Genomic DNA, 20,998 nt, shown 5'->3' on the forward strand with positions numbered 1-20,998 from the left:
CAGCACACTTAACATATTTATGTTAGAGTGCACAATTTCAAAACGAAAACGGTCGACCCATGCCAAAGCAGGACCACCTGCTTTACCAATAGGATCAACAAAATACCAATTTGGATAGTCAGTCAGAAGAGTTTTAAGATAATGCCTTTGAGACTTTGTCTCGGACAAAAATAAGATTTCTGGTTTTTGTGTTTGTATTATGTGATCTAGATGTTGCCTAGTTTTCTTCGTATCACACCCTTGTGCATTCCAAGCAATAATTTTCATTGTTAAAAAACAACAGACTGATTTATACTAGAGCTCAATAATTACTAGAAAAGGATAAACAGGCTAAAGAAAAACTAGTTAGTCTAATTAAAATCTATTAGTAATCAAATTCAGAATTCACAGCACATGTTTACTAATCTATAGGCAATCAAATTCAGAATTCACAGCACAGAAATTACAACACAAATAAAATTAAAACTCTAAATTAACTTGAACAAAGACCCAGAATATGTTTATGTATATGCTCAGCTAAGAATTATACTAATCATAAAAACATGTGAAAGATATGACAGCCAGACCAATTAGCAACACAATATCTGACTCAAGTAAAATAGCAGTGAGAAAAGAGATTAAGCTTATGAAAAATACCTGAGTCCACTGTTTTCCTTCATCAGCAGACTTCATTATGGAGACATTTTTCTCTTCTATAGGATTTGAAAATGACCCCAAATTTGATTGAACTTCTAAGAAAAACCCAAACTGATTAAAATCCTTTTGACTAGCATTAACTTCTAAATTTAAAACAGGAGGAGGAGGAGAATAGGGATTAAAGGGATCAATAGAAAGACCACAATAAGATAAAACATTTTTTTAATCAGAAGAGCTAGTAGAAGAAAACTCTCGCTTGAAGAATATGAAAAGGTAATTATGAATGCAGGTTTCACATGAAGTTCATTTTCCGAAGATGTGAGATTTATTACCGCCGGAGCCGTTGAAGATGATTCTCCCAAACAGAAATTCGATTCTCAACCAAGTCCCCTAAAAGACCATCTGCCCTAGTTTTGAAATCCCATTCTGTTATTTCTCTATAATCGGGCAAAGGAGAAAATCTATGGCAGATGGTATTTTCACGAGCGAGAAGAGTATCCCTATCACTTATGGCACGATCCCTTTCTATCTGAATCTTGAGTTGAGCCTCATGAAACTGCTTCAAAGCCTTCACACCATTAGCGGTTACCTGATATTTTTCAGTTATAAGAGTATTTTTTTTGGCTTCTAAAATTCTAATTCTCTTTTTATCCTCATGGGCGCGACGTTGAAAAGTCTTATTTAATAATGGTATATGATCACAAATAAGGGCTTCGTATTTTAGACTCAATTCCTTCCGGCTAAGATTCTCTAGACCACGCATGGGAAAATTGTCCAACGAGGCGTTAAGAAGCTCTAAAAGGGCGTCATTATCATCAGGAAGTCTAACCGCCTCTTCATTTAAATTATAAAGCTCTGCAGGTTTAAGTAATAAAAAAATAATATGAAGACACAACAAAAATTCACAAGGTATGAGGGAGCGAAAAGAAACACACCTATTAACTGATTGTTCCTCTGACGAAGAGTATCTTCCTCCTGCGTCTTGCTCAAAAGATCCCCTTTAAGCTTCACACACTCAACCTCCAAGGAGTAATTCTTCCTGTGAGAGTCAGAGGCAACATCATGAGAAGATCGCGCCACCTGTAAGGATCAAAAGACAAAGGAATTCAGAATAGTAAAGAAGAAACATTAGCTTAAACTTATCTAAGCAAAAGGAGAAGACATACCATGGAAGCCATAGCAAATAGGAACTCTAGAGATATGGCTGAGGCAGATCCTCGCAGAGATTCATGACTCAAAGTGGGAGCATCATATATGAAAGAAATCATTTGGCAGGTGCGAACTAAGTTATCATTACCAGCAGATGCGAAGGAATCTTTGAAGATGAGAGATAGATGGGTCATGGGGGAAGCTGAAATAGATTCATCAGGGAATGTTAGCTCATTTCCCTAAGAATGAGGAACTGAAGGATTAGGAGACGAGGTAATAGAAGAAGTCTTTCTCCTCTTATTGGGATTAGTCTTCTTGCTGACATTCTTCGCAAAAGACTTGGAAGCAACGGTTTTCCCCTTAAGCTTTGTGCGACTAGAAATCTCTTTCTCACCCTCAAAAGAATCTTTATCATCAGTGCCACCAATATCTAGCCCATCCACCTTCACACACAAATAAAGATAAGAAATAAAGGCAACAATATTGTTAAAATAAAATTAAAAGTATTTCTTACTTCATCGGTGATCGAACGTAGAGCTTCCAGTGTGCTTTGTTTCTTGTGAGCATTATAATCCTTCTTCAGCTTGGTAATCTGGAGATGAAGAAACTAGTGAAACGGAGAAAAAAGGAAAGTAAAATAAAGAAAGATTGATAAAGGAGAAAAGGTTAGAAAGACATATACACCACTTTCTCCTCCTCAATCAAATTAAACTCCCAAGGAGAGCAGAGCGAAAAACCCTCAGGACCATAACCGGTGATATATGGACCCTCAAGAATAACATGATAAACATCCTAGCGATTGTCATTAGAATTCCGTGCAGTGCGATTTGTCTTATCATTAAAATCAACATCTCGCATAATCCTTTCATGTTATACGAGGCCATCTTTCCTCGACAGACGAACAACTCAACGAGATGACTCAGACTTCATAATCACCACTTCGTAGTTAGCAAAGAAGCTATCAACAATATAATCGGTAGAAATAATTTCTAAGTCAGCATACGTTTTATTCCTGTATTCTCTAGGATAAAGGGATCCTAATCCAGCTGCACGACGAGAGAACTCCACCATAATCCTTATAACGTCCCCGCTCAGCTGAAAAATCGCACGTTTAAATTTATCGTGGGATAGGATTTTATAAAACAGAGGAATTCGCGGATCCAAGAGAGGGATAGGCAGACCAGCGAGAAGCTTCCCTACAGAGATGATGGTTTTCTGATCATTCCATTGATCAATCTTGAACCATTTAGGGTAAAGTGTTAGAGTAGGCCCTGATGAAGGAGGAACAGATAATGTGAAACCTTTATCCCTGAGCTCGACCTATAACCTATCAAACTGTTCTACCATTCTCCAACCTGGCTTGTGCCCCATTGTTGTTCTTCTAGAATGGGATTATAAATATCAAAGCAGTCAAGATAGACAAGATGATCAAAGGGGCGAGAGAATACAATAGATGGGAAACAGAAGCAACAGTTGGAATGAAGAAAGATTAAGGTTCAAGATCGAACGGAAAAATAACCACAGTAAGAAAAAAAAGGTTGCAGAGGTTGAAGGAAGAAGGTAAAAAGAAAGGAATGAAAACGAGAAGGGGGCTTATAAAGGATTTCGTTTCACTTTTATGAATACATTAATGAGTGAAAGGATATGCAGTGACAGTTGCAGGGATTAATCGCAACGTGTCCAAAAGTAAAACGATAAGAACGACACATGGAGGAATAAAGTCCGAGATCTCGGAATATTGTCAGTTAAGGAATATGAAAAGTTGATAAGGTGCGGAAAATCGCATAAAAGGTGCGAAGAGGATTATAAGAGCAGTTTCTCTCATCGCTCTTTCTATAATAATGATCGCTAAGAGAAGAGGCAAAATGTAGGGGTTAAATATCGCACACATAGGTATCATGCGAAGCGGTACTATTGTGGGGGGGGGGGGGGATTTGCACGTATTATATCAGATGACGGAATCAATGACGTCATAAGGTCACAAATAAAATGTGAAGCCAGTGCGAAGTTCAAGAGCACTTGCGAGAAGATCCAATACACGGGTGCGAACACATTGCACGTCGGATCCGAAAATATGGGCTGTATTAGTTGTCCTCCACTATGTAAAACTCTTATATATAGGACCAACCACCCTTGTGTTGAGAGAGATCTTTTTTGAGAGTTAAGGTAGAACTATAGGAGAGAGAGAAAGTTATTTACTCCCCAAGTTAGGGTTTTATCTTCTTTTTTCTTGTATTGATTTCTAAACTTAATAAAATTCATATATGTATTCTTCATGATGATTTCCTAGTTTGTTATATAGATTATCTAACGGGTGTAGTAGAGATTTTTCACTACTACAATATATGTTACAAACGTGAGGAATCATTATAATCTGGCCAAACTACCTCCTACATGTTGCAGCTAGGATCACCCGCATCCATGATCCGCTAGATAAGTTTGTTTTTTATACTTGGCTAATTTATTGATTAGAGTTTGATTAGTTTGGTAATCACAAAATAGTTATCACATTTTGACACTTTGTTGGCTTGCTGTTAGTTGTGAAATTACTTTGTTATTCTATTTGAATGAATCCAATTTTCGTATTAAAATAAATAAATATCAGTTGTTAAGATTAAAAGAAAATAAACTTGAATTGATTTCCCTCCCATGTCACTTCACTTTACAATGAAATTTTCCACTTCTGGTCAATTCTGTTGACTGAAATTCTTATAAGCACATGGACATTTGGTTTAAACAAATATATATTGAAATTGACATTTTATATATCAAACGAGTTCTTCTATCGGCAGCCTTGGGAGAATTCCAATATCATTGGTTTACAAACTTCTTTCAAGGGAAAGCAAGTTTTATAGAAAGCAAGAGAAAGTAAAAGTATCCTGAGATAACCTCTGCCTCCTGCTGGTACTTGGAATGGTAGATGATTGATAATACTACATTATTCATGTATATGATTATGGACAAGGACACTTAACAAATTTGATCCCTGGAACGATCATGCAACAGTCGGTTACACAACATACAATTGACTACATTGACAGGGGAATTAAATCAGGCCGGCGGCAGGCAGCCTAGCTAATCATCCAACGGTCGGAAGTCCATAAAAGAGATACACGGCAACAGGATTACCATATGCTTTAAAAATAAAAAAACACATGCCAATTGTTTGAGCTTTACAATTCTTTAGTATTACATGGTAGTAAGTAGTTGGAGAAATGACAAATTTACAGCAGGGAGCTGCACATAGGGGGCGCACCACTGACATGCCTCGTATAAAAATGTTTCGAGATATATTTTAGCCATGTGGAATGCACTTTTTTTTGTTTGTTTTACATGCCTCAAATACTACTCCAGATAATTTGTCTGGTAGCTTCCTCATACTCAATTTCGAGAAATATATTACTTCAGTTAATATACTTATTTACTAGAAGGGCGTTGCAGCAACTTCCTATGAAACTGAAGTGCTTCATTTGAGAATTAACAGTTCTTGATTGCTCTCTCTATATATAGAGGGTTTCATTAGCTATTTTATAATATCAATACAGAAAATTAAAACTCTACTCAGTTGTTAAAATATGAAGAGTTTTCTAAGTGCACCAACCTTGGTATTTCTCCTGGTGATTGGAGTTCTTGTTTTAAATTCCAGGCCAACCTCTTCTTGGTTAGAAGTTGGTAAGTTCTTGTTTTCCTTCTAATTCTCATACTTAGTTGTATTGAAATAGAGTTTTATGCATCGTGAATCTTATTGTCTATGTTGCATCCATGCAGAGGACCAGACAGAATTTAGTTACATACCTGGGAGCCCAAATGGACCAGAAAATTGGGGAAAACTTCATAAAGATTGGGCAATATGTAACAATGGAACTAAACAATCGCCAATCGATATCGTTTGCAACAGGATGATAAGCGCGCCATGGTTAAGGAAACTGAAGAAGTTGTACAAACCATCATCTGCAACCCTGACGAATAGAGGTCATGATATCGAAGTAAGTGACCGAGCAAAATAAATAAATAAATAAATAAATAGAAAAAGAGAGTGACATACGATTCAAGAAAAAGCTACATAAACCCTACTGTAGTTGCTTGGTATCTTTGGTCTGCCTTGCAGACCAAAATTGCAGCTGTTTAGAAAGCCTTATGTACTCGTTCTATAAACTTTAACGACCATTTGCAAAATGCCCATTAAATTTGAAGATTAAGGCATACTTTTGCAAAACATTGCATAAGAAACAAATTCAGTTAATAATAACCATTGTCGTGTTATGCAGCTCCAATGGGATGTTCCAGGAAGTGCTGGATTTATTAAGATCTACGGTACTATTTATACTCTTGATCGAGTTCATTGGCACTCACCTTCCGAGCACACCATCAATGGAAAAAGGTGATCACTCTTTGGTTTATAATTATGATTCAACAAGATCTTTTTTTTCAAGAAGATCTAATTGGGGGTATTTGTATGATATCAGGTATGATTTAGAACTGCATATGGTTCATAAAAATGTGCGACTCCAGAAGGTGGCTGTCGTCGCAGTTCTATACAAGATTTGTTCTGGATGTACAGATTCATTTCTTTCTATGGTATATCCTCTTTTATCAACCGATGAATACTCAATATTTGTAATAATTAGTGTCATTCAAACCTTAACTTTTGGATCTTACCGTGATCGTTTAAACGTTGGTGATCAGCTGGAGAGCGCTATATGTGAAATATCTGCAGGCACTGAGAAAAAAGTGAGTCTAGGCCTTGTCGATCCAAACGACATTGATGTTGGTAGTAGGGAATATTACAGATATAAGGGTTCTCTTACTACTCCTCCTTGTACTGAAGGTGTTATCTGGACCATCAAGAAACAGGTACCGGTCGGTCAATAATTAGGAGATTAATTAATCATTCTAAAGGTTGTTTAATTGATGTTTGTTATTTAATTATTTGTCTTAATTAAATCCTTTATTGTATATTATTATTCCTTTCCAAATTTTAGGTGATGACTGTTTCGAAAGAGCAAGTAATGTCACTCAGAATTGCTGTTCACGATGTGAGTATGTTTCTAATAGAATGTTTTTTGTTTTTCTTTGATACGGCATATCTGGATCTAATTTCCTTGAGCAGACTCAACCCCACTGCGACTAATATATACTGTTATTTGTCATTGCAGGGTGCAATTGGCAATGCAAGACCATTACAAGCGATAAATAACCGACACATCCTGTATTATCATCCATGGTTTCAAACCACATCACCGCTATCAACAGCCGATATGTAGAGAGTGCTTTGTGCAAGTTTCATTTCCGGTTTTCTTCTGATCTTTACCTAGCTGTTGTTGTTGTTATTGGAATAATCAGGTTCAATTACTGTTCCTAGAATTGTAATTCAACTGTAAGGAAGTTTGGTGTAAAATAAATAAAGGTTATTTAACGTTTGGTACCCAGCAAATGTCCAATACCTAGCTTTGGTACCCAATATTCAAAATATTAATTTTTGGTACCTTGACCAACAGTTGACTAGTAATGACTCCATTTGACCGAATTTTTTTATTTATTTTTAAACTTTTCCATATTAAATTATCGAATTTACTACTCTATCCTTTATTGTATTGATTATTTAAATCGAAGAAAAAGTACTTCTTCTACTCTCTTCTTCTTTCTTCTTTTCTTCACCTTTCCTCTGCTAATGATCTTCTGCTAATGACTTCAGTGATAGAGATTGATGTGGTTGAGTTGATCATGTAATGAGAAAGAATATATAAAGTACAAAGTGTTACTGCTGATGATGAAGAATCGATGGTGCAGTTTAGAAACTGAGCATCCATGAGGATTATTTTTTATTTTTATTATTAGAATCGATGAAGGTGAGGATGATTTTGAGACTGAGATCGAGAGAAGAAGAGTTGAATTAGGTATGGTTGATGGTGGTGGATTCGATTTGAGTGGTTGATTAAAAATTCAAAAGAAAAAGTTAATTCAGATTTGTTCAATTAGGGTTTCATGTATTCGAATCTGTTTAAGTGAAACTGGGTAGGGATTGTTGAATCTTACTTGGGTTTGTTCTAAATTGAAGGTATGAAGGTTGAGTTTTAGTTTAATTGTGAAATTTAGAGTCACAGATTAGGCTTTCTTGTGTTCTTCCCCAAATTAGAAACTAGGGTTTATGAGTTTGAAACAACATATAAATGGGTGATGGAACTGAACAGGATTTCAATGAAATTATGTTATGCAGATGATATTGGAGATGATTGACAGTGCATTTAAGGGTGTGAGATAATGTTGGTGGTAGTGTTAAAATGATGGTGTTGTAGATGCATGAAAGAGACCAGAGAGTTGTTAATGGAGATTAAATGGTAGAGGCAATGATGTGTATGGCAGAGGCAAGATAATATGGTTCAGATTTTTTTCTTTCTTTTTGAAGTTGAGAAACAAAGAGGATTTGATCGAGGACAAATCAACTGATATTCAAATCCATCGACCAGCCACAAGTTGTAGGTGAACAAGTATATGAAAACCGACAGCGCGACGATATAATCATGCGTCCTGTTATTGTCTTTGAAATTGTATCCGCTTTAATGGGTATGTCCTTGGAGTCATTCTGTTTAATTGAGTTAATCTTGAAGTCACCGATGAACTGAAGTCCCTTGGGTGATTTGTACTCAACGGACATCACCGATCGATTTGGTAAGAGTTCCCCTAATATACTGAATCCCAGCAGGCGACCGAGACCATCGTTACTGTTGTCAGCCATTTGGCATAGATACCAGAGACCTGAGTTGGTTCAGATTGAAATACCGAACAAGATAGCATGAATCGGTTCAGATTCAAGGGTAAATATGGAACATAATTATGAATAATAAAAATAAGTTACAAAATGGAAAATAAAGTCAAACGTTGACTTTGACGGTCAACGCCAGGTTTAGGTACCAACACTTAATATGTCAAATGTTGGGTACCAAAGCTAGGTACTAGACATTTGTTGGGTACCAAACGTTAAATAACCCAAATGTTCGGTTTTTATGTGAGCCAATTGCTAATTGTTGGGTACCAAAACAAAGTTATGTCAGGGTCTTTGTTTTGTTGTTGGGCATGTCACATTATGAATATAATAAGGCCTATTGCTAATTGTTGTTGACGTAAAATCTTCACTTACGCCTATTCCTATGCACCATGTCAAAAAAATGAGTTTGGCATGCCAAATGGCATGGCAATGATAGATATGCCAAATTTGATTAAAAACATATATTTAATTATGTTGGATGGAACTCTAATGAATAAAAAATATATTTGTGTTTGTGTGGTGGGGTATTTATAAAAATTTTAGTATTATAATATATCCAATGAAACCTTTTAAATATAAAAATATATTAGAATAATGAAAAAGTAGGAGAGAAGGAGAATTTATATATATATATATATATATATAAAATTACTCGGAGATAAAGAAAATATCACTGGAGATAAAGAGAATATCGCCAGCAATAAAATCTTTATCGCTCAACAATGTGATAGAATCTCTATCGCTCGCCTATATGTTATTCCTGACATAAAGGCAGACATATGAGTTTGGCAGTTTGGCATACCTATAATGGGTGCATATATGGCAAAACTTGATGTTTGCCATATGCATAGGAATAGGCCTTATTGCTATCAATTTGTTGGCCGAAATTCATATAATCACGTGAACCTCTGGGCAATACTTTGTCTCCCAGATGTTCGGTTTTTATGTCGTTGCGGAAATCAACTAAGACAAATGGAGTTTAGTATCATCCTGAATGGAGTTTAGCTTTTACTGTAGTTGCACGAAATCCCACAACTAACACCCCTTTAATAATTTCTAGATCTAAACTTATTTCATATGAAAATGAAGATAAAAGTGATGGAAATGTAAAATGAGACACAACATTTACGTGGTTCGATCAATGTGATCTACATCCACGGGGTTAGGGTTCACTATGATTGTTGAAATTACATTTGAATTACATTGATATTCTATTAATGTGTATTTGGCGCTCTAGGTTGGTGAAGGAAGAAGATGATAGCGTGCCTCTAGTTTACAAAATGTGTCCTCCTTCCTTTCTCTCTCCTGCTCTCTTTTCTTTATATACTAGGGCAACTATAATAGTGAATTACAAATATAACCTTTCTTACAAATGAAGGAAACTTGTCTAAGATAATATGTACACGATCCTATTTTGTTAACTTGCTTCGATTTTAGAATAGCGCCACGCGGTGAGTACCATTATTTGTATCTACATTTTGCTTCTTTTTTCTTAAATATTGCTTGAAGAGCGATTTTTAAGGAAAAATCCGTGTTGCTGTAGTTCTTGGAGCCAAACGTGTGGTGTTGGTGTAGCCTTTGATCTTCGTTATTGAAGGAACTAGGCGGAAGAATACTAAATTTGAAAAGTACGTACTTGCCCTTATTCTTTTGTGAAGTTCCGGAGCTTTGAGAAATATGAAGTATCATTCCTTGAAGTATTTGAAGTATGAAGTATCCTTTAAGAAGTATAAGAAGTATCCGTCCTTGAATGCGAATAAGAAGTATTGCGAACAAATCAAATGAAGCTACTACTCCATGTTTCCTACCCTATGGTATGCTGCAATGCAAATAAGAATTTAGATTAGTATTTAAAACTTCTTTTATCAAAAAAATTCATTTATGTGCAAGTTCAAATCGTTTTTGTTTATTTTGATTTCCGTTGTATGACTTGTTTCATCTCATTTGATAAATACCTCCCATGGAAATGATCCTAATGAGGTCTTATGCAGCCTTTGTAAAGATCTTACTAGCCTGTTGAAGAGGTCTTATTTTCCCCCCTACTACTCTCCATGTGAAATACCATATCATTTGAAGCAAAACAAATATTCAAGAGAAATATATAAATTGATATATGCGAGATTTTTCTCAGTTTTTGTAATTGTGCGATTGTATCGTGTTGTAGTAAACCAAATCAAAAACTTTTTATATGTTGTAAGTAAAATGTTCAAGAAAAGTGATACTTAGCTTTCATGTGATTTGTTGTTGTTGTCAATCTCGAACGAGAAATATATTGCATGAAGTGTATGGGTTGCTTGTGCGGAACTATCGCCCTTGAACAAGATAATGCCCTCCTGTCTTGAAATGTATAAATACCGCACAACAAAGAAATGCCCTCTTGGAATGTATAAATGTCGCGCACCAAAATCAAATGCGAGAAGCAAGCGCAAAATCAAATGCTATAAATGCCGCGCAGCTGTATAATGTCTCCCTTGACATTTCAAGTTAGAAATGTATTAAAAACGCGCAGCAAAAAGAAATGTGAAAGTGAGACTTGAATCCTTGACCAACCATCTATTTATCTTCGTCACGAACGCACATATTGTTCTCTTGACCAAATGTTCAAGCATCTTTATGTGACAAAATCAAATGCGAGAAGCAAGCACAAAATCAAATGCTATAAATGCCGCGCAGCTGTATAATGTCTCCCTTGACATTTCAAGTTAGAAATGTATTAAAAACGCGCAGCAAAAAGAAATGTGAAAGTGAGACTTGAATCCTTGACCAACCATCTATTTATCTTCGTCACGAACGCACATATTGTTCTCTTGACCAAATGTTCAAGCATCTTTATGTGAGATAAACGCATAACGTTTTTCTCTTATTTTTTATTCTCCCTTTGCATTTCATCAAAAATATGAAATGATGAATATCGACCTAAGAAGGACTCGAACGCGTGACCTGTAGCCTGCTCTATCCACCTTGAACCATTTGTGCTAGCATGCGATTGTGATAGTAGATGTAACGCCTGTAAATTATACGCACTTCTCCTGACTGACTAAACTTACTTCATTCTGTCGCCCTTTCTTTGTTTTCTTCACAAATTTGCCTCTTGCTTTTTCATGAACATGAAAAACTTCTACTGAAACTTTGGTTTTTTTCCTTGAATTTTGTAGATCCAGTAAGATTTGTTGCATGTACGATAAAATCCTTTACTCTCTCCCTGTTTCTGGACGCCAAAATGTTGTTGCAGGAAATCCCACAACTAACACCCTTTTAATAATTTCTGGATCTAAACTTATTTCACATGAAAATGAAGATAAAAGTGATGGAAATGTAAAATAAGACACAAGATTTACGTGGTTCGATCAATGTGATTTACATCCACGGGGTTAGAGTTCACTATGATTGTTGAAATTACATTTGGATAACATTGAGACTCCATTAATGTGTATTTGGAGCTCTAGGTTGGTGAAGGAAGAACATGATGGTGTGCCTCTAGTTTACAAAATGCGTCCTCCTTCCTTTCTCTCGCTTGCTCTCTTTTCTTTATATACTAGGACAACTATAATAGTGAATTACAAATATAACCTTGCTCACAAATGAAGGAAACTTGACTAAGATAATATGTGTGCGATCCTATTTTGTTAACTTTCTTCGATTCTAGAACAGCGCCAGGCGGTGAGTACCATTTTTGTCTCTACATTTACATATACGCGACTTGCATCTCAGTACCCGAGATTGGAAACCATTTACTTCTGCAATGCCAGGTTACAAGATATGGCTTGAAATATGCTATTTAGGCATCTATCAAGAGATCCCAATTTTCAGCAACACATGCGCGAGAGCGACACGCCTCCACATCTCGACTAGATTCCTTCTGTTCCAGGAAAACAAATAGATTTGTCAATTAGATTCCTCCTGAGCAGTAGTTTGCATTTAATTAAGCAATTTGTTTTACGCCATTTCCAGTTATCTAGATAAGTGGCCAGAAGTTGATTTACTCCATCTGAAAAGTTTAGTACCCAATAGCTAAAGTCTAGTGAGAGTATTGTCATTAGTCGAGAACCGACTTCTTTGGATTTCCTCGATAAAGAATTGAGGATACTTTCTAGAAGAACTCAAATTGTATTATCTACTATTTTCCGTTAGAGTTTCTTCTCATTCATAGCGTTCATTCGTTAGTATGGCGGCATAAGGCGTTGTCGCTGTAAATTCTAGATAAATGTAACGCAGTTGCATCAAGAAAAGAACCCTCCATGCATTATTAGAAAATGCCCTATCTAACACTACAAACACTTTTTCTTCTACGTTCTTTTAATTTAAAAATCATAAAGGAAAAGAAAAGGAAAAGAAAAATAAAAAAAAATAAAAGGTGCACATAAAATATTTGACTCCATAGATCACATGTTAATGCAAATATATATATATATGCGAAGTAGTACCAAGAGGGAAAGTCATGCACATTAACGTTGGTGTTTTTAGCGCTTTAGAATTTCTTTACTCCAACGCGCTAAATACTAAAGCTCAGACCGGCCGATTGGTGGTATGCACAAGTGGGATGCACTACTGACATTATGCTTTTCATTTTTAACATGAGACATTTTCGTCGTGCATCCCACATGCCTCATATGCTCCAAATAATTTGTTTGGTATCTTAGTCATACTCAACTCGGAGGAATATATAATTGCTATATACATTTTTCTATATATAAGAGGTTTCATTGTGCTCTAAGTATCATTAGAGTATTAGTTTTGGTTTAAAACATGAAGAGTTTTCTAAGTGAACCAACGTTGGTTTACACATATCTCTTGATAATTGGAGTTCTTGGTTAGAAGTATCATTAGAGTATGCTCCAAGGCCAACCTCATCTTGGTTAGAAGTTGGTAAGTTGCGCTAATCAAATGTTATCTATCAACTTGTGCTGATTTTTTTTTTCTTTCTAATTCTGATACTGAATATTTAGGCATCATTAATCTTATCGTCTGTGTTGCATCTACGCAGAGAACCAGGAAGAATTTAATTATATAGCTGGGAGCCCAAAAGGACCAGAAAATTGGGGAAATCTTCGTAAAGAATGGGCAACATGTAAGAATGGAACTAAACAATCTCCAATTGATGTGGCTTACAACAGGATGATAAACGCGCCATGGTTAGGAAAACTGAAGAAGCTCTACGTACCGGCGTCTGCAACCCTGATTAACAGAGGCCATGATATCGACGTGAGTAAAAAAAAACTTAAGTAACATACCAATCGACAAAAATGAAAAGAAAAAGAAATTCGCATCCTAGCTGCTTGGTAGCTTGCAAAGGAGGCGTGCCAAAGTTGCACCTGTTTAGCGTGCCTGATGAATTCACTCCACAAATTTTAGGGACGCATACTTTTGCGAAACCTTGCATTTGTAGTACTGCGAATTTCAGCAGCTTTCACAGCATACTGCCTAGCTAAGAAACATATTTTAGTACCAAATGCAAATAAATATATATCCTAGTGGTGTTTATGCATGGATGATGTCATATTTGCAGCTCCAATGGGATGTTCAAGGAAATGCTGGATTTATTCAGATCAACAGTATTACTTATGCGCTTGATCAAGTTCATTAGCACTCACCTTCCGAGCACATCATCAATGGAAAAAGGTTAACTCTCTGTACAATAAGCAAGGTTTATTCTGATTTAACATGGTCTAAGTGGGAGTATTTATATCTTATCAGGTATGATTTAGAACTGCATATGGTTCACAAAAATGTGCGCCTCCAAAAGGTTGCTGTTGTCGCAGTTCTGTACACGATTAGTGGATGTGGATCCAGAGATTCATTTCTCTCTACTGTGTATATATAGGTTTCTCTTAAATATAACCCACATATTTATCAACCATAGCCCAAAAAACATAAGTTAAAATGAAAAGTCAAAAACTAATATGAAAAATCAAACTGGTTTTAATTTTTTATTAATAATTAAATCTTTCTCTTATTCAAAATCAAAATAAACCCTAATTTTGTTTTTAATCATACTTAAAGCGAGTTCACTAAACCCGCTCAATTACGCTAGATAGTTTATTAGTTTGATTTACCCAATCATTGACTGTTCTCTTGATAGTCTTGTAGGATCATCCCACGGAAATAATTGAGAGATGGAAAGGGAGAAATACCATGAGCCAACCATATTACAGCATCTGCAAGAACTATATACAACTGAAAAAATTGATATCATGGCAGATGTCTTAATGAAGAAGTTCTGCTCTTGTCAGCTACTTGATTAAAGAAAAGTAATATTCCTAAGAAGGCGTGACACACTTGGATTCTCATGAACGTATTCTAAGAGCATCATACACTCGTCGATTTCAACCTGGCTATGGAACTACACAATCCATTGTTTCCTATACATTCCATTATGAAAATCAATGAAGATGGTTTCAGTACACCTGCTTTTTGTTTTTTTGTTGTTGTTGGTGTTGATTCAGGGATTTAATATCAAATTATTTGAGTTATATTTAATAATTATATATAATTTTGTGGGCTATATGAATGATTATAAAGATTTGTTTGTTTGGTTTAAGCACTTATTTAAGCGGGTTATGATTAATAAATGTGTGGACTACATTTAAGAAAAGCCATATATACACTTTTCTTTTCTTTTTTTTGGCTGTGGAAGAAAAATAATTTCACTACTTGTTAATTGGTGTCATTCAAAACATAATTCTGCGATCTTACTATGGATCCTTTAATCAGTTGGAGGGCGATATACGTAAGATATATATCTGGCACAACAAAGAAAGTAAGAGTAGGCCGATTTGATCCCAACTCCATTGATGTGTGTTCTAGTGAATATTACAGATATGTGGGTTCTCTTACAACTCCTCCTTGTACAGAAGGTGTTATTTGGACCATCAAGAAACAGGTATCGGTCGGTCAATACTAAGAAAATTAATCAATCAATAATCGAGCAAAAAAATAAATAAATAAAAATCAATCTTTCTTTGGGCTGTTTCATTTATGTTTCTCATTTAGTTATTCCTTTTCAAATTTTAGGTGATGACTGTCTCGAAAGAGCAAGTAATGTTACTCAGAAACGCTGTTCAGGATGTAAGCACATTTTTACTATTGACTAAGGTAAATATGCGGTGGTGCATGACTAATATTTACTATGGTTTTCATTGCAGGGGGGAAGGAACAATGCCAGACCATTACAGTCCCTAAATAACCGAGGCATCCTTTACTACTGCTCGCAGTATCAAACCACATCACCGTTAGTGGACGATATGTAGTTGTATACTGTTTTCTTTTTTGTTTTTACATTCATCAGCTACTGGCGAATGATGCTTTGCACAAGTTCCATTTCGGTTTTCCTTCTGATCTTTTACCTTGTTGTTGTAGTTGTTGTTATTGAATAATAAGATTCAATAACTGTTGCTAAAATTGTAATTCAATTGTAAGGAAGTTTGCTGTAATTCAATTCAAAGGGCGTTGAGGCTCAGCTCGTTGCTAGGCTCCCAACCAGCTTCTTGTAAACACAGTTTAAAAATACTATAAGTGAGCAAAATTTTTTTTTTTTATAAATTGTATGAATACCTAAAAAAATAGTTAATACATCAAATGAAAGATCAAACACAGCTGTGTTTCAAAAAAGAAAGAAAGATCAAACACAGCTTTTGGTTGGTATCCTAGCAACAAGCTGGGCTCCAACTCCTCTTTGAATAGCAACGCCTAATTTATGAAAAATAAAACTACCAAAACCATCACTAGCATCATTATTAACTAGACAATTCTTCAGACGCTTGAAAAAACACAAAGTGTCGGCACCAAGATCACCTAAAGTAGAAAAGGATAAAACACCCATACCATAACCCAAAGAAGTACACTTGTCCAAATACTTAGTGCGCTTTCTTAAAACTTCCTTAGAAATTGCCTTTCCTGGGAAAAATGAGCGAACACCATCATCAGTGAAGGGAGAGACACCAGTGACATCCATACAAACATACCGACCATTTTCCCAGTTGAAAACAAGAGTATCCGCAGGCATCCAGTCTATGTCATCATCTGACTGAATACCAAGAGATACTTCCTTACACGAAAGTACACTAGACGTGTAACAAATGTCAAACAGAACGTCACGAAAAAAATCATGTCGAAACTTGCTCCCAACATCTTTAGCACAATGAAGCGCATGGTCTCCAAAGATGTCCATAGATCGGTTACAGCTTGAGCATAAACCATTCTCAGCAAACAAAGGGATACCAAGTCTATAACAGAGCAAAGTTCGGAACTGTCTAGGACCGAGGCACTGATTAAGCATAAACCATGCTTGACACGGTCACACTACCACAAAATGGAATCTCTTTCAGACATATGATATTGGTCTGGGATTTGCTTCTTGAGTACATCAAAATAAGTGAATGCCAGGGCATTCAGGGGGGGGGGGGGGTGGTATCATCAACAAAATAAGAAGGAGGTAATCCACATACCTGGATAAAATTCTGAAGAGACAACTGATAAGAAGAGCCGTTGTTTGCTGAGAATAAATTACCAAGGATTATCTTCTGCAGTGAAGCTGTCTGGCTCTGAGAAGCAAGGTAGCAGTAGGCACGAGTGTCGGCCATGGTATAAATATGATTTATTGTGGATGTCCCATATCGATATTGAAGAACAATTTATAGTCTATCCTAGAATTACTTTGAATATGCCAACTATGCCCTTGGTGCTAGTATAAATTAGAAGACATAAGGCTAAATGAGGGATCTTTGGTTTTAGAATATTGTGTGAAGAATGAGAGGTTCTCTTCTTTCAAGCCTAATTGATATTTCTAGGGGGAATTAGATCATCTAATTCTAGAGTATCAACTAGATGCCTCTCATAATCTTATAGTTTCCAATTTAATTGAGTAGAAATTGTAAGTTATTTGAGAAGAATCTCCATTATTAGGTTCTTCCTTTATTCAAAGGGTAGAAGAAACTAAATTGGTTGATTATTTATCCTTTTCAAGTTATCAATTTCAATTTATTTTCATTGTAAGCTTCCGCTTCTCATCAAAATGCCAAGATCACCCTCTTTTATAGCCAATGTGGCTAATCTCTGCTATAGAGGACCAAAACCAGCACCATCTCCAGTGATGAGTAATCGTAAATGGTCATCAAAAAGATCAGTGGCTGGTTGCAAGGTTGCTGGATTGGTAGTACGTATTGCAAAATATAAACGAGATACGCCAGTGCAATTGCGAAGTAATAACATCTCAATTTGTGGGTCTTTGAGTTTTTTGATCGCCGCCATTAGTTGAACAGTCTTATTCACCCTGGTCAACAACATGTCACTAATAAAATTCAAATCTAAACTCACCGGCCCACCCAAAAGTTTAACACCATTAGAGGGTCTACCAATATCAAGGGAAAAAACACCATCGGTCGTTCTTCTGGGATCAATAGAAGGCCAAAAGACTTCCATTTTCTTCACATTAAGATGCAATCCCCTACTTGGCCCTTCGGTTTCTATTATGTTCAAGGCCTTGGCCACCTCCAAAGTATCACCAATAATAGTGCCATCATTAAGGTACCAAGTGTGTAAATCAAGTGTGCATCGAGAAGCAATGGACTTCACCAGAGGGTGAAGTGTCAACGCAAATAGCAAGGGACCGAGGGGGTCACCTTTTTGAACGCAAGTAACAAAATTCTACCCAACCAGAAATACCTGGACAATGTAGGCGAAATTCCTTGATGAGCTGAGTTCTGCTCACCATGTTAAAAGCATTAGAAAAGTCAATAAAAAACATTGACATTTTATCAGAATTCCCTTTCATCTCCAATAAATAATTTCCAACATGTAAAATCCCCTCCCCTCCAACAGACACTCCAACTCCAAACTGGTAATCGCCTAAGTTAGAAGTCATGTCCTTACCGACAGAGAAGGCAGCTACTTTTGAGACCAATCTTCGCCAAACCGTACCCACAACAATAGTCCGAATACCACCCCAAATTTCAAGTAAAGGAGTTAAGGGCGCACTGGCGATGAACTCTCCTAGTATCTCAGTACATCTACCGGCCAACCAAAGGTTGACAACCCCTGTAATCGAAGCGAGCAAATTATCTGCCACTACTGCCGCTGCTCCACTCATTACATAAACCATATGCTGGGCTCGGAGACCATCGCGCCGGCATGACGTACCTTTTGGGAAGCTTTTGATGGGTCCCAACACATCACGAGAATCCACAGTGATAGGGTCAACCAATATAACATCAAAGGGAATGGCAGGTGGAGGAAAAGGAGGGTGTTTATCTTGCAAGTCAAGATATGTTTGCTCACTGCGAGGATCCAACCCATATGAGGAGAGCACGCGTATAGCAGCTGCAAAGTGACCACATTCTATCTTCCTTTGATAGGCTATCACATTGGCAGCTCCCAGCTTTTTTTCTGTCTCCAAGTCTGTCTTCCTAGAACCGAAATGAACAGGCTGTTGTAGTAGTTTATTAGCAAGGTCATAGAAACCACCAGGTTCCTTCCAAAATGACAGTGCATGGTTGATGGAAGCAACCTGCAATCTCCTCCTATTGCCTGATTTTGCCTCGGCAGAACTTTTTGGACGGAACAGAGATAGAGTATAGATTGGACGGAGTAATACCTGTAGCCACGCCGAGAGATTACCTGGACTGACGATGATTCTGTCGAGACAAGACTTCAGTTCCCTCGAAAAAGCAATCTTGCACTTGTGCGGGATACAAGTATCAGTTGCAAATCGCCTTTGAAACATATCATTGAGTAAATCCATGGAAAGAAATGCAACATCACTAATGCATTGCTGAGAACTGATTACCTCAGTGCTGAGTAATTTCGTAGGCTCACCAACCTCAGTTGAATAATCCAAACAATCTGCACTTACCTCGACTGGTTTATCTAAACCATGGAGGAGAAAATTAGCTTCCGCAGCGTCATTGAGAGGTCCAGCGATCACCTCACCATGCACAACCCCATCCCGGCCTTTGCACAAAATCTTCCATGAGTGTAGATGCATACACCGACAACACATCCACATTCGAAAGCAATAGAGAGCTTTCTCCCACGCAAGATAGACATTCAGGTTGTTGGACATCAAGTCTCTGCAAAAAGATTTGCTGTCTTCGGAATATAAATGCATGTCAAGTAAGTGTTTCACGAATGATCCTTTGGCATATCCTCTTCCATTCACGCCATCTCCGCAACCATGGAAGGTCTTGAAAGGGCAATGACAGAATCCATCCCCTGTTGTGCCTATAACCGTGGAAGAGGAAGAACCAGCAGACTTAGCAGATGGAGTTGCAGGAATACGGGAGGGTCTAGGCGCTCTGGACATGGTGACAAAGAAAAAAAAAACCCTAAAAGGGAAAATAGAACTAAAACCCTAGACGAAATCAGAAAACAATGCTCAAAAGAAAGGAAAATAAAGGAAAAGAAAAAGAAAATCAAGGCAAGAAAGCCTAGAACAAAAAAGAAAATTGAAATAAAAACCAACAAAGAATACCAAATCAACCATGGTATTCTTGGAGATCAAACCCGATTTTCAGTCGTCGGGAAAAAATTGCTGGATAACCATAAAAACAAAATAAAACAAAATAAGAAACCCACAAATGGGGAATATGAATGTAACTACTGAAAATACAGTAGTACACCCAAATACTTGAAACACATAAAATCTAAGACATGTTTATAAGGACAAGATCAAACTCTTCTTTTATTAATGAATACGAAATAGAAATTCCTCTTTTAATAGATTATGATGATGAAACAAGTATAGAAAAATCCCAAGAACCCTAACTTACTTTCCCTAAACATAACCTACCCATACAAACTTTTTCCAACCCCCTTTACAATCAACTAAGGTCTCTATTTTTAGGCAAAACTTAGTGGTGGAATACAACTCGTTCTATTTCGCGGATGATCACACTATTCACGTGATTCTACTTTTTACTTCGCCCAAGCCATTTTTAATAAAGTTTTTCCCTTCTTTTCGCCGATAACTTCGGTACCTTGTCGGTACATCTGTCCTATTTCTTGTGCAACAATTCATGTATTTCGCCAGTTATCTTCTCGTCCAAGTAATCTTACTTCGCAGATCAGATATTCTCGTCCAGATTTATACTTCGCAGATCTAATATTTGTAAAAGTAACTTTGACAACTGATTTGACTCATCACTGACGTTTTTCTCGGGGTTAGTGAAAGATCTTCTGTTTCAAGATTTACTCCGTGTATTTCGTCCAACCTTGTTTAACCATGTGGCGAGTAGTATATATGTACCTACATTCTGCATTTTCTCTTCTCATTCGCAGATACTAAGGATGGGAAGAGAATCTTCTGTCGACTCGTATATGCCACGTCTCCTTAAATATCTCCTCCATGTCATCCACGTCTTCCCGTAATTGCTCGTAGCCGGTCCTATTTCTTCCATCACTACACTGACCATCTGTTGTGTGTCCAACTTCAAAAGGCGAATTATTGGTCATCTA

At 36.7% G+C, this 20,998-nt stretch overlaps 1 protein-coding gene and 1 pseudogene across 1 annotated transcript; both read left to right on the top strand.

The window, feature by feature from the left end:
- Positions 1-5,233: 5,233 nt before the first annotated feature.
- LOC113339809 (alpha carbonic anhydrase 7-like) lies at positions 5,234-7,214 on the top strand. The gene is made up of 7 exons (XM_026585035.1): positions 5,234-5,457; positions 5,554-5,771; positions 6,054-6,166; positions 6,252-6,363; positions 6,472-6,639; positions 6,768-6,821; positions 6,942-7,214. The coding sequence occupies exons 1-7, from the start codon at positions 5,361-5,363 to the stop codon at positions 7,047-7,049; spliced, it is 870 nt and encodes a 289-aa protein (XP_026440820.1). The 5' UTR covers positions 5,234-5,360; the 3' UTR covers positions 7,050-7,214.
- A 6,083-nt stretch (positions 7,215-13,297) lies between these two features.
- LOC113339667 lies at positions 13,298-15,888 on the top strand (annotated as a pseudogene).
- The last annotated feature ends 5,110 nt before the right edge of the window (positions 15,889-20,998 follow it).

The sequence above is a fragment of the Papaver somniferum genome, unplaced genomic scaffold (genome assembly GCF_003573695.1).
Source record: "Papaver somniferum cultivar HN1 unplaced genomic scaffold, ASM357369v1 unplaced-scaffold_21, whole genome shotgun sequence".
Lineage (NCBI taxonomy): Eukaryota > Viridiplantae > Streptophyta > Magnoliopsida > Ranunculales > Papaveraceae > Papaver > Papaver somniferum.